Source organism: Canis lupus, chromosome 36 (assembly GCF_003254725.2).
Source record: "Canis lupus dingo isolate Sandy chromosome 36, ASM325472v2, whole genome shotgun sequence".
NCBI lineage: Eukaryota > Metazoa > Chordata > Mammalia > Carnivora > Canidae > Canis > Canis lupus.
The window spans coordinates 7,414,564-7,430,181 of NC_064278.1; the positions used below are offsets into that span (position 1 = coordinate 7,414,564).

The 15,618-nt window shown below is 33.1% G+C and overlaps 1 protein-coding gene across 8 annotated transcripts in view; it reads left to right on the forward strand.

The window, feature by feature from the left end:
• Positions 1 to 15,618, forward strand: part of SLC4A10 (solute carrier family 4 member 10) — a 286,086-nt gene that overhangs the window by 147,856 nt on the left and 122,612 nt on the right. For all 8 annotated transcript variants that reach the window (XM_049106281.1, XM_025471057.3, XM_049106286.1 and 5 more), the window contains exon 5: positions 1,816 to 1,976. In XM_049106281.1, the coding sequence (XP_048962238.1) occupies positions 1,816 to 1,976 (161 nt within the window). The remainder of the gene's footprint in view (positions 1 to 1,815; positions 1,977 to 15,618) is intronic.

Consider the following 15,618-nt stretch of genomic DNA (forward strand, 5'->3'; position numbering starts at 1 on the left):
ATATGTAGTGAACTCCCAAATTTCAACAGTATGAAAACAAATCAAATAGGAAAAGGGGTAAAAACACAGTCTGGAAGTGACACTCATAATTTCTGCTCACAATTCATTGTCTAGAACTAGTCAATAGTCACATGGTCTCAGTCAAAAAAAGGCAGGTAGTGATATCCTATTCTCTACCAGGTAGAAAGGGACAACTAGTTAATGAACAGTACTAATGATCACCACATGATTTATAAAGTATTATGGCCCTATCAAGGCCTGAAAATCATTAAGAAGCATTAATATAAAAAATTCCCAAATGTATTCACAAAAATATTCTATAAAATTGCCAGCATTGAAGAAATACGGTCAGTGATTTGGAGCTTAAATATAAATTTTTTCAGTCTTCAAGCATCTTATAAACTTATGATAGGTATAGGTATTCGCTGTCTGTCAACTCTTGGCAGGCACAGCTATTCTTCCCTATTGGTTTCCTTTTCATTTCCTGACAACTTCTGCTTCCTTAACATGAGGATGTATACATAGCTTTCTTTATCTTTCTTGGAACTTTGTACATTAATCATTCTGACTAGCCCTTTTGGTTAGTTACTTTTGGCTGACCCACTGATTCCATAACAAGTTACTGTAACATATTTCTCCTTTGTTGGAGGTAGATCATTTGACTACATAAAACAATAATACAATATTTCATGGAGAATCTGAGTGATTTTGCATGAAGAGAGGAAGTTAGGGTAAAAATGACTAAGGAGAGAAGAAATGAGGAAAATGTTGGAGGGAAGAGGTGGAAAGGCAATTTAGGCTTTATATAGGGTACATTAAAAATGGTGGAATTAGGGGCTCCTGGGTGGCTCAGTCGGTTGGGTGTCTACCTTCAGCTCAGGTCATGATCTCAGCAGAGTCTTGGGATTGTGCCCTGTGTCATCAGTCTCCCTTCTCAGCAGGAACCCTGCTTCTCCCTCTCCTCCCAGCTTGTGCTATCTCTGTCTCTATCTCTGTCTCTCTCTCAAATAAATAAATGAAATCTTTTTTAAAAATGGTAGAATTAAATTGGTCATCTATTAGATTAGATGCCTAAAAGAATAAGAGATTTAGTGCTTATGCCAGAGCAGTGGAATCATTGGTTTCTCTTTATTCCTTCCATTTATCTTACTTAAACAAATTCAGATATTATTACTCATTTCACTCCAAGAAGGCAGTCTTGACATCAAGCTTCTGTTCTCCATCTGGACAGGAAGGCTCCAGGATTGGAGGCTAGCCTCCTTCTCATAGGTTTCTGTAGTCCCTAGGAAATGACTGCAATAACTACATTTCATCCAAGTAGGCCTAATACATATTTTTCTACAGAATAGGCCCCAAAGTATCCTAGCTTTCCTAAAAATTGAATGGAAAAACTACCAAGAGACTCAAATATTCCATTTTAAGACTTCCCATTGAAGAAAAATGAGTATTCTTTCATTTTCTTTTGCATCTTTTTCCTTCTATGAAGTATAGTCTGTTAATTCTATAGCAAATTCATTGTGACCACTGAATAAACATTATATTAAAATTTTTTTCAGAGCTCAACAAACTAATAAAAATAACATTTGAGGATTTTTGTTTTGTTTTGTTTTCTATACAACCTTCCGTGACAAAAAGAATGCTTGTTAAATGGAATTAAAATGAAATAAACCAAATGACTTCAACTAGTTTTTACTTCCAAACCCACAAAACCAAGAAGCATTGTGAATATCTTTGTTTCTACTTTTTATTTTTGGGACAAAGGATCTTTCATCTATAATATAATATTCAATGTGCTGATAATATTTATTTGTGTAGGTGGTTGAAGTTTGAAGAAGATGTGGAAGATGGAGGAGAAAGGTGGAGCAAGCCCTACGTGGCTACTCTTTCATTGCACAGCTTGTTTGAGCTGAGAAGTTGTATTCTGAATGGAACTGTGTTGCTGGACATGCATGCCAACACTTTAGAAGAAATTGCAGGTATATCTTTTTTTCCCTTAGTCTATTTCACTCTTATGGGTATAGCTGATTTTTGTTACTCCCCTTTCCTTATAATTCTATATTATGTGTACCTTTGGAAAGTTAATTCTTATGATCAGCATATAAGACCTTAAAAATAACTATTTTCTACCTACTTATTTAAGATAAAAGAAGTTGAATCTCAGAGAAATGTGGTCTAATTTGTCAGTGGCAGGTATAGAACAAGAACCTAGATAGCCTGATTCCCCTTTAGGATATATTGTTTTTCACTATTGTGCGTAAGCTGTCACCATCAGAAAATAGAAGGAAAAAACCCACAAAGCTAGAAATGGATTTTTTCAATATTCAAATGATGAAATGATAAAAAAAAATCAGTAGATAGGGAAAATGTTAATTTAGAATAGAACAGAAAGGTATGGCCATTTATTTTAAACTGAACTAGAACTCATGAATTCCAGAGGATGCCAACTGATGCAGTTGGTATTACTTTATATTGAATATTATGACTAGGCCCTGGGATGAAAGATTTATATTAGAAGTCTATAATGTTTAAGTAACACAAGTAGTTATGTTTATGAAGTATCTCACTGTTACTCTAGAAACAGAGGAAAGAACTCCTGTATCTTTTTTTTTTTTAAAGATTTTATTTATTTATTCATGAGAGATACAGAGAGAGGCAGAGACACAGGCAGAGGGAGAAGCAGGCTCCGTGCAGGGAGCCCGATGTGGGACTTGATCCTGGTTCCCCAGTCACGCCCTGAGCCGAAGGCAGATGCTTAACCGCTGAGCCACCCAGGCATCCCACTCCTGTATCTTTTGATCTGAAAGAAAAACATTTAGTATAAACAAAATAATACAAAAAGAGTTTTAAGAGAGTATAAATGAAATGGTTAATGGAGATTTTAAAAATAAAGCAGAGACTCAGGCAGTTTTAAAAAATTTCTAGTTTGGAAAAGATTAATGAAAGCAATTCCATGTAGAATTTATTTTTATTTATTTTATTTTATTTTTTTTGAATTTATTTTTAAAGTACAAAAACTTAAGGGAGACTTTAATGTCTTTTTTTTTAATGTCTAAATTATATTATAGAAATGGAAAAAACCCAAAGCTCTGTGAATGTTTTTCTATTCCATAAGTAAGATAATATTATATTTAAAATTGTTTGCATAATTTAATCTTCTGAATAGCCTCATAAAGTAAGTGTCATTCTCATTTTTTCAATAAAAATATAGAAATCCTGAGACTTTTAGGGCCCTTGTTCCGTCTAAGGTCTCTGACTATAAGCTGTGTGTTCCTTATGTTACATTACAACCACTGTCTGAAGAAAGAGAATGGCTTGAAGTGTATGTTGCCCAAATTTTAATGATAATTTATTTACTTAAAAATTATTTATTTCATCATTGGAGCTGATAGGCATGCATACATTGCAATATGTGTGAAAAGAGAAGTAAGTGTGCAAAGATATCTTGGCCTAAAATATTAAGTAAAAACAAAATCAAAACAAAAAATAGGTGAGATAGGCCTTCTTTCCCTGAGCTTCACACTACATCTGTAAAGAGCTTTCCTTTCAAAATACATTAACTAGAAAAAAATAAAATAGAATATATAACTAGAGCCAAAAAGACTATATGAAGTTAAATACATATACTTTTCAGAAAAACACAGGATACAGTAATGGATCGCATTAAATCAAGACTTAAAGAAAATGGTTAACATGAGTTAGCAAACTTTTTGTGAATGCCGGAATGGTAGTTCCCCAACCTAATTTATTAGCTTTACATTATAGGGTCTGGATGATAGCCCGTAAACATTTTTATGTTTTAATTACGTACCAAATGGCTGGGCTTTTCATGGTACTTTGCAGTTTGGGAAGTTCTTTTTTTTTAATTCTACGCTATCTTTTGGATACTCAAAACAAAATTGGGCTTAGTATTATGACCGTTTATCCTTACTTCATAAATGAAGAAAGTAAGATTCAGAAATTTTAAGGTCTTGCCCCAAATAGAGTTCATTTCTGCTGTTTATGTCAGTGAAGGCATTACCTTTGAAAATGGGTTAATCCAAATAACTTCTGGATTGGCTATATCTAATGAGACTGTCAAGTTCCTCCACCTGGCAAAATTAACCTCAGAAAGTACCCTTCATAGTTTTACCAGGTTTTAAATTTCTTAAAGCATGTAGTTTCTAATGCTTTCTTCAGAAATTTATTTCTACCAGGAAATCCCCCATGAATTTGACAGAAACTGTTCATCTCATCACTTTAGTTCGGTTTTATTGTCTAAGTTTATGTTTCCTTTCCCTCCTGCTGCCCCCTTCCCTGAGCTCTGTAGGATATGGGAGGGTTGTTAGCTGTGTTAATTCTTGCTCCTGAAGGCGAATTACATTTTCTGAGTATATCCTTACAAAGGAAAGTAGTTCAATGGAAGTCTTGATACCCCAAATAGCTTTTATTCTTTCTGCTCGTCTAATTAGTCTGTATCTTTATGTCTCCAAAGTAGCTCAACTTGACTGTCCCATTTTCAGTGTAGAGCAGTCTGTAAAATGCCATTCAGATGTCAGTAGTTTAGAGTTAATACCACATTAAAAATATGATTAAAATACTTGTTGATCCTTGTTACCTTAAATTTCTTTTCACTCATTAATGAGAAGAGAGTCTCTCTTTGAGTAATTGTAATTTGTCTTATGTAATTCATAGATATTTATTTCTGCCCTCAATAAAATCTTAAGATATTTTTCTTCCTATAGTTTATAATTATTTTCTTACTGTTTACTCATTGCTATCTTTACTTTGTGACAATTGAGCTGTATTATTAAGTGTGTAGTAAGTATACTTTACATTTTTAAGACTTCTAATTTTGTAAGGTATTTTCACATTCATTATATTTTATTATCACAGTAACCTTATGAGATAGGAGGATACACTCCACCTGTTTTATAAACAGATAAAATGAAGTGATGTAGCATAGGTGATACAGCAATAGGAATAATTTCTCTTATTAACCTTTAATCATAAGTTTTGTTTTATTCTATTTCATGATAATTTGTGACAATAGTGATTAACAATAAGACCTGGAACTCTTTACCTCTTATTTATCATGTTTTTCTATATGTTAGGCAGTTACTAACATATTAGTCACTAGTTTCAATTTTCCAAAAGCTAGATATAATATCTATCTTTAAGGGCTCTAAACTCTTAAACTTTGTGAATGCACAGGCTCTGTAGCATTAATATTTTCTAGACATTTTCTAATAGAGAAATATGATCCAGATATTGTTTTAGAATAATCAAGGATTTTTATATCAATCTTCTGATATGTTTTTAATAGAGTCTTAGATAATTCTTTAAAGAGATTTTTGTAGACTTAGCAGGAGAAAATCCCATTTGTATCTGGCAGGTCTGTCAAGAATGTCTGGTATAATTAAAGTAGGATTTTCTTTTGACAAAGTTAATTTAAAACTGTCTATTTTCCAGTGTTTCAGGGAACTTAGAATAAATTTAAACTTCTTCCTTCAAAATATTATTTAACCTTTTCAAATCCGAAATTCTCCAGATATATTTTCTTACTGTGATTTATTCTGATGGAGATTAATTGCATTTAAAATGCTTCTTAATTATGTTTATATAAATTACAGGCAATTTTATGGTCTTTGTCAATGTCTTTGAAATTCAGCACTGTAAAGATTAGTAATGGAATATTCTCTCTGCGCTGGTATACTTTAACCTAATTCTGTCAATGGGAGTAAGAAATGAAAACCAAACCAAAGTTAGGACTGTGGACAGATTTTCAATCATAGCTCTCAACTCATTACAACAACTCTTGTTGTTTAAAATATTCTATTGAAGGAAAAAGTAGAAGTTTGCTCCACTGAATATAATCTGCAGATTTGGGAGTACGGGAATAGTCACATATTTTTTAACTTCTCCATACTATTACCATCCTTGTTCTGGAAAGTAAGTATTCTTAGGGTAGTTTACAATTTTAGTATATACACTCCTGTGAGTGCTGTCAACCAAACTGTTGAATTTAGACCCTTCCTATTTCTCACTCCTCTCCCAACATCTTGTAGAGTTAAGGAAATGGGTTTTTTAAGACAAAGAATTCATATAATTATCTTTTAAGATAAGGCAGATATTTACATAGAATCTGTAAAATCTCATGATCTCTAGAGGTTTTCATTCAGTGGCCAAGATGGATTGATCATAAAAAAATAACTGATTAGAATGAAAAATAATTTTTTTTTCATTTTCTGAGGACTTTTTACACAAATGCTACTAGTGTTCTTAGAGCCTGCTTAGTGCTAGAAGAGTGTGACCTATTTATCCTTTTCCTTCTTGCTTCTCCTGATATCACCCAGATCCTGGCATTGTGCTTTGGCAGCTAGACTGTATTATTTAGACATCATAGCCGTCTGAGATTGTAGGCCTTGATTTTGGGCCCAAAGCCATTATGGTTCATTATCCTTTCCTACTTTTCAAGGTTAATACTAATATATATTATAGTGGTGAAGAGAACAATGAAAGTGATTAGTGAATCAGACTCCCATTGGTACTTAAATCTCACCTCAGTTGATAAGTTACATTCTTAAGCAAGATGATTAATTTTTCTAGTTAAGATATATTTGATGCAGTTATACCTCAGAGGAGTTTACTGTATATTTCTGTGTGGCTAACAAGCAGATGATCATTCTTTTTCTATTTACTTTCTCTTATGTAACTGTTTCAAATAAAGACCTTATTTCTGAATGACTGAAGCAGTGACTTATGGGTTTTTGTAGTGCGTAAGAAAGACTGTACTTTGGTAAGAACCAAAAATCATAACCATATACATGGGGTTTTATATGATTCATTTGATTTTGATTAAAATATTGAACTGTGGATACACATTATGGCTTACAGATGAAGCTGTGATCCCACTGTGCAGTGGCATCCTTCTGGTATTTAACTTTACAACTCCCATTATGAAGTATATGTGGCATATTTTATATACATTTTTCCCTCTTAATGTAAAGTCACATATGTTGGCAATTTATAATTTCATTTGTTTCAAATTAATTCAAAGATATTATAACTACTTATCTCCAAAGGAGTGAGATATAAATATTTTATACTATCAGCTATTTTCAGAGTTGAAAAGGACTTTAGAGATGATTATAATGAATAGTATGGCTGATTTCCAAAATTACATTCTACCTCTTTCCATTGTACACAGTAAAGTAATAGAGTAATAGGTCAGCAAATTATATCCCATATGCCAGTATGAACCACTGTCTGTTTTTGTCAGGCCTATGGGCTCAGAATGGTTATTACATTTTACAAAATTGAAAAATAATAAAAAGAATATTAATATTTTGCCACATGAAAATCATATGAAACTCAAACTTCAGAGTCTGTAAGAAAATTTTATTGAAACACAACCATACTCATTTATGCATATGTTCTTTATGTCTACTTTCATGCTATAATGGCAGAGTTGAGTAGTGATTACAGAGACTGCATGGTTTACAAAGAAAAAGTTTGTCTACCTATGGCTTAGAGAACTGATTCCAGAGTGAAGGGCAGCTCTTGATCAGCCTAAGCCAGTCATGGGGTGTTATTTCCTTAACCAGGGATTGTCTCAGCATCAGAAGGGCTATGTCAGTTGGATTTAAAAGATTTTTTCCTGGGTAGAAGAAAAAGAACCTTCTTTTATGAGAAAAGTCACAAAAAGTCAAAGAATATATGGATATCAACAAAAATATGTATTTCTTTGTTGCTATTGGCACTTGCCTTATGGCCATAAGGAAAATAAGCCTTAGGTTAAACTCACACTGAGAGGAGGGGGAGTCAGAGGAATAAAATTAAATCCAACCTAACTGGTTTTCTGTTATGTGAGCCAATGAAATTCATTGTTTTATAATTTTTTTTTTTCATTGTTTTATAATTTGATTAGAGTTTCTGGTATTTTAAATTGAAGTATAATTGGAACACATATTAGTTTCAGGTGTACAACATAGTAATTTGACATTTAATACATTTTGATATCATCACCATATAAGTTTACTTGCCATCTGTCTCTATGTAAATGTAAAGTTATTACAATATTACCTATGTTCCTTGTGTTGTATATTACATTTCATGACTTACTTACTTTATAACTGGGGTTTTATATCTCTTGATGTCCTTCACCAATTCTGCCCTCCCCCAGTTTGCCTCTCTAGAAAACTGTCAGTCTGTTCTCTTTATCTGTGAACATAGATATAGAGTTTTGTCTTGTTTTTTTGTGTTTGTTTTGTTTTTTAGATTACACGTATAAATGAAATCTTATAGTATTTGTCTTTCACTATCTGATTTATTTTATCAACAAATATCCTCCAGGTCCATCCATATTGTCACAAATAGCAAGACTTTACTCTTTTTTATAGCTGAACAATATTACATTATGATAAATAGATGGATAGATATATACCATTTCTTCTTTATCCATTCATCTGTCAATGGACACTTAGATTGCTTCTGTATTTTGGTTATTATAAATTATACTGCGATAAACATAAGACTGCATAAATCTTTCTGAGTTAGTGTTTTCATTTATTTATTTATTTTTAAAGATTTTATTTATTTATTCATGAGACACAGAGAGAGAGAGAGAGAAAGAGAGAGAGAGAGAGAGAGAGAGAGGCAAAGACACAGGCAGAGGGAGAAGCAGGCTCCATGCAGGGAGCCTGATGTGGGACTTGATCCTGGGTCTCCAGGATCATGGCCTCGGCCAAAGGCGGCGCTAAACTGCTCAGCCACCCTGGCTGCCCAGGGCCATTGTTTTTTTTTATAGGGATCACATGGAATCTGTATATTGCTTTGGGTAAAATGGAAATTTTAACATTAGTTCTTTCAATCCATGAGCATGGTATATAGTCCCATTTATATGTGTCTTACATTTTTTTCATCAATGTTGTATTTGTCTTGTACCTTCTTGGTTAAATTTATTCCTAGGTATTATACTCTTTTGAATGCAATTGTGAATGGGATTTTTTTCTTAATTTCTTTTTCTGATAGTTCATTATATGTTTATAGAAATGCAATGGATTTCTGTGTATTAATTTTGTATCTGCAACTTCATTGAATTCATTTATTAGTTATAGTTTTTGTTGGCTTTATTTATTTATTTATTTATTTATTTATTTATTGAATGTTTTTGTTGGTTTCTTTAGGATTTTCTACATATAGTATCATGTCATTCACAAATAATGAGTTTTCCTTTTTACTTCTTTTTCTTGCTTAATTGCAAGAACTTTCAATAGTATGTTAACTAAGAGTGGTGAGAATGAACATCTTTTCCTGTTCCTGATCTTGGAGTATAATGTTAGCTGTGGGTCTGTCATATACAGTCTTTATTATGTTGAGGTACATTTTCCTGTACCTACTTTGTTGAGAGTTTTTATCATAAATGGGTGTTGTATTTTGTCAAATACTTTTTCTGCATCTATTGAGGTGATCAAATGATTTTTATCTTTCCTTTTGTTAGTGTATATCACATTGATTGATTTGCAAATGTTCAACCATTCTTACATTCCTGGAATAAATAGCACTTGATCTTGCTGTATGATTCTTTTAACATATTGTTGAAGTTTGCTAATATCTTGTTGAGGATTTTTGCATCTATGCTCATCATGGATATTGGCTTGTATTTTCTTTCTTTTTTTCTTGTATCTTGTCTGGCTTGATATCAGCTTAATGTCAGCCTTATAAAATTAGTTTGGAAGTATTCCCTTCTTTCAATTGTTTGAACAGTTTAGAAAGTATAGGTATCAAATCTTTGAATGTTTGGTAAAATTCATCAGTGAAGTCATTTGGTCCTGGACTTTTATTCATTGGAAGCTTTCTTTTTAATACTGATCCAATCTCCTTACTAGTAATCAATATATTCAGATTATCTATTTCTTCACAATTCAGTCTTGAAAGATTGTGGGTTTCTAATAATTTATCCAGTTGTTCTAGATTGTTCAATTTTTTGACATATATTCATAGTAGTATCTTATGATCTTTTGTATTTCTGTGGTATTTCTGTTGTATTTCTATTTTAGTCAGTTATAATTTCTCTTTTACTTCTGATTTTATTTATTTGGGTCCTCTTTTTTTGGACATGTTTGGCTAAATGTTTGGTATTTTTGTTTATCTTTTTAAAGAATCAGTTTTTAGTTTCATTAATCTTCTTAATTGTTTTTTTTTTTGTCTCTATTTCATTTATTTCTGCTCTGATTTTAATAATTTCCTTCCTCCTACTAACTTGAGCTTCATTTGTTCTTTTAAGGTGTAGAGTTAGATTGTTTATTTGATATTTTTCTTGTCTCTTGAGGTAGACCTGTATCACTATGAACCCCTCTCAGAAATGCCTTTGCTACATTCTATAGATTTTGAAATGTGTTTTCATTTTCATTTATCTCAAGGTATTTTTAATTTCCTCTTTGATTTCTTTGTGGTTATTTAGTAGCATGTTGTTTAGTCTCCATGTATTTGTATTTTTTCAAATATTCTACTTATAAATGATTTCTAATTTCATACTATTATGATCTGGAAAGATACTGGATAAAATTCAGTCTTCTTAAATTTATTGAGACTCGTTTGGTGGCCTAACACGATTTATCTTGGAGAATGTTTCATGTGTACTTGAAAAGAATGTGTATTATGTTGGTTTTGAATGGAATAATCTGTATTTATTAAATCCAGTTGGTCTAATATGTTGTTTAAGGCCAATGCTTCCTTACTTGGTTTTTTTTTTTTCTGAATGATCTATTCATTGATGCAAATGGGAAATTAAAGTCTCCTCCTATTATCTTGTTGCTATCAATTTCTTCCTTTATGTCTGTAAATATTTATTTTATATGTTTAAGTACTCCTATATCGGGTGCATAAATATTTATTAATGTTATATCCTCTTGTTGGATTCACCCTTTATCATTATATAATGCCTTTTGTCTTTTGTTATGGTCTTTGTCTTAAAGTCTATTTTGTCTGATTTAAGTGTTGCTAAATCATTAGCTATTTGATTTATGCTATTTTCATTAGCTATAGAATAAGTTTTTTCCATCTCTCCAGTTTTAGTCTGTGTGAGTCTCTAGATCTGAATTGAGCCTCCTCTTGGTAGCTTCTAGATGGATCTTGTTTTTTATCCATTCAGCCAACCTATGTTTTTTAATTGGGGAATTTAGTTCATTTACATTTATTTATTTTTAAGATTTTATTTATTCATTCATGAGACACACACACACACACACAGAGAGAGAGAGAGAGAGAGAGAGAGAGGCAGAGACACAGGCAGAGGGAGAAGCAGGCTTCATTCAGGGAGCCTGACGAGGGACTTGATCCTGGGTTTCCAGGATCACACCCTGGGCTGAAGGCGGCGCTGAGCCACCCGGGCTGCCCAGTTCATTTATATTTAAAGTAATTATTAATATATATGTACTTATTGCCATTACATTCATTGTTTTCTGTTTGTTTTTGTAATTATTCTGTTTCTTTTTTCTTCTCTTGCTCTTTTCCTTTGTGATTTGATAGCTTTCTTTAGTTTTATGTTTAGATTCCTTTCTCATTATTTTTTGTGTATCTAGTATAGGTTTTTGGTTTGTGGTCAGTGTGAGATTCATATATGATATCATATATTGTTATTATCAGATATCAGTCTATTTTAAGTTGATAGTCACTTGAGTTTGGCTGTACCCTATTTATGCTCCCCCAACCTGTTTTATCTTTTTTGAGATCATATTTTGCATCTTTTTTTTGTGTATTCCTAATCTAACTATTGTAGATATAGTTGATTTTAACACTTCTGTTTTTTAACTTTCATACTAGCTTTATAAGTAGTTTTATATATTATTTTATTTTATATATTATTTCTGGTTATGGCCTTTACTCTTTAGCTTAAAGAAGTCCCTTTAACAGTGATTTTAATGTCAGTTTAGTGGTGATAAATTCCCTTAGCTTTTGCTTGTCTGAGAAACTTTGTTTTTTTCAATTCTGAATTATAGCCTTGACAGATAGAACATTCTTGGTTGGAAGTTTTCTTTTTGCATTTTGAATGTATCATGACACTATCTTCTGGCCTGTAAAGTTTCTGCTGAAAAATCAATAGATAGTCTTATGGAATTTCCCTTGAATATAACTTTTTCTCTTACTGTTTTAGGACTCTCTCTTTATTTTTAGCTTTTGACATTTTAATTATAATGCATCTTGGTGTGGATCATTTGAGGTTACTCTTATTTGGGACTCCTGAACTTAGGTGTTTATTACCTCTCCTAGGTTAGGGAAATTTTTAGTTATCGTCTGTTCAAATAAGTTTTTTGACCCTTTTTTCTCTCTTCTCTCCTGGGATTCCTATAATTTGAATGTTAGTATGTTTGATGTCGTCTCACAGGTCCCTTAAGCTACAATCATCTTTTAAAATTTCCTTTTTTTTTTTTTTTTTTTTCTGTTTTGTTTCAGTGGTTTCCACTATCCTGTCTTCTAGGTCACGGATCTATTTTTTTTTTTATTCTCTCTACTGTATTTTTTGGTTCATATATTATATTGTTTAGCTCTGTGAGCTCAATTTGGTACTTTCTTGTATTTTCTATCTCTTTGTTGAAGTTCCAGGTATGTTCACTTATTCTTCTTCTGATTTTGGTGACTATCTTTATGGCCATTAATTCAAACTCTTTATTCAGTAAATTACTTATCTCTGTTTCATTAAGATTTTTTTTCTGGGGTTTTATCTTGTTGCTTTATGGAACATGTTCCTCTGTTTCCTCATTTTGCTTGGTTTTCTGTGTTTGTTTCTGGTATTATGTGAAGCAGTTATCTCTAGTGGTCTTGAAGAAGTGGCTCTGTATAGGAGTTGAACCTTATCATTTAACCTTACCCTAGTTCTTGGTTGACTCTCGAGCTGTCCGTTGGATTGTTTTAGAACTTTGTGGTTCAGAAATTCAATCCCCCTGGCCACCTGAGCCTGCCACTCAAGGGATATCCCTCATGTAGGCTGGGTGTGCATCTTGGCTCTGGTGGTGCTTCATGAGCAGCTGGGGGAGATGGGGGAGGTAGAGCCATTTACCTCTGCTGTTAGGTGGTTAGAGTGAGGGTACAAAAAAGGCACCTACCAGTGTTGGCACCAGGAATGTAGAGGGAGCCAATAACAGCAGCATCTGCCAGCATATCCCTGGAGAGAGTCCCAACAGACTTCTGCCTCTCTGGTAGCTTTAAGTTTAGCAAGTAAATCTCCTTCACCTGTAATTTAGGTTCTTTTCAAAGTGTTGTTTTTTGTGCTGTGTCCCAAGGAGTGTTGTTCTGCACGTAAGCCATTTAAGAACAGAATCTTCATTCTCTACCACCCTGTGTTTCCCCTGAACAAAATCTACCATTGGTTTTCAAAGCTGGACATTTTGGAGCTTGTGTCTCTCATGCAGGACCTGAAGGGTGGGGTATCTTGTATAGAGTACAAACTTCTTTCCCTTAGGGAGAAATGATCTATATATCTAATATTTAAATATCAATGATGTTTTATATACATACATATATATATATATGTGTGTGTGTGTGTGTGTGTGTGTGTACTTTTTTTTGCGCTCCCTCCTGATTGTTGGTTGCCCCTCTGGGGGTGGAGTTTTTGGTGAGAACATGTCTCTGCCTCTTTTACCAGTTTTTTTTTTTTTTTACGTTAAAGATTATTTATTCATTTATTCATGAGAGACATGAGAGAGAGGCAAAGGCATAGGCAGAGGGAGAAGCAGGCTCCATGCAGGAAGCCAAATGTGGAACTTGATCCTGGGATTCCAGAATCATGCCCTGAGCCAAAGGCAGATGCTCAACCGCTGAGCCACCCAGGCATCCCTCCTACCAGTCTTGATGTGGTCTTTTTATCCTTTGTTGTGGAGTAGGTATTCAGCTACTACTCAGGTTCTTTTAGGGGCTATTTTTCCATATGTAGCTGTGTATTTGTTTTGTTCATGAGAGGAGATGAATTTGTGTCTTCCTATACTATCATCTTGAATCACCTCCTTTGAGTATTCTGCTATTGATAAATCCTACTTTGCCTCCACGTACAGTATTATAAAATAAATATTAATACACTAAAACCACCACAAAATCCAAACCAGGGACCCAAACCTACTTGATGGAAATTGCTATACTGTTATACTTGATGGGAATTGCTAAATTGCTATACTAAAGGAATTCCTATACTGGGAAATATTTACTGAGGATCTCAATATTCTAATCAGTCCATTAGGTGCTTTATATCATTAGACCTACAGCATAGGACATAGATATCATCTCTATTTTATAAATAAGAACTCTAAAGTTATCCAATTTTATAAGATCACACAGCTAGAATGTGATACAGTGACCCAAGTCTGTTTCCCTAGTCCTTCCCCTATACACTGAAGTAAACATTGTTTGTAAGGTACTCAATGTTTTTTTGTACTCAGTAGGACCGTGGAAGGTAATTCACTGTGATATGGTTGCTTTATATAAGGAGTTAATGCCTTAAAAAATTAAATAGAGTTAATATTTGATCATCTGAGAGCAGAATAATTATATTGAAGTTGTTTTTAAAATACGAATTTAGTTTTTAGAGCATCTTCAGGTTCACTGAACAATTGAGGGGAAGATACAGAGATTTCCTATAAACCTCTGACCCCACACATGCATAGCTTCCCTCATTATCAACATCCCCCACCAGAATGTTATGTTTGTTACAACTGATGAACTTACCTTGACACAGTATTATCACATAAAGTCTGTGATTAACATTAGGATTCACTGTGAGTGTTATATATTCTATATGGGTTTGGACAAAAATATAATGACATGTATCCAATATTATGCTATCATGCAGAGTATTTTCACTGCCCTAAAAATCCTCTGTTTAATGTATTTCTCCCTTCCAAATCCCCTAGGTTTGTAAAAGGAGATACTTTTTTTAAAAAAGATTTTATTTATTTATTCATGAGAGACACAGATAGAGAGAGAGAGGCAGAGACACAGACAGAGGAGAAGCAGGCTCCATGCAGGGAGCCCGATGTGGGACTCTATCCTGGGACTCGATCCTGGGACTCCAGGATCACGCCCTGGATCGAAGACAGGCGCCAAACCGCTGAGCCACCCAGGGATCCCCAGGAGATACTTTTTTGATTTGTTAGTGTTCTTTAATGTTTTTTATTACATAAAACTCTTGCAAAAAATTAAAATGTATGAAATTACTGATACGTTTTTTACTTACAAAAATGGGAATTTTATATAGTTCAATCTAATGCTAAGGCAAAACTTTAAAGTTTCTCTTTACCCCTAATCCATTCTTACATAATTTCGTGTATATCATTACAGTGTCCTTTCTCTGTATGTGTGTATGTGCCATAAAAAGAATCATACAATATAAATTCTTTGGCAACTTTGAGTGTTTCTTTAAAAACAGAATTTACTATTTTTTAAAATAAAAAAGTCAAAAATTATTATTGAAGTATAAAAAGGTTGTCATTGAAGTATAATTGCCATACAGTGTTATGTTGCTTTCAGGTGTACAGTTTATTGATTCAGCAATTCTATACATTACTCATTGCCCACCTACTAAGTGTAGTCACCATCTGTTCCCATACAAAATTATTATAATATTACTGGCTATATTCCCTACATTGTGCT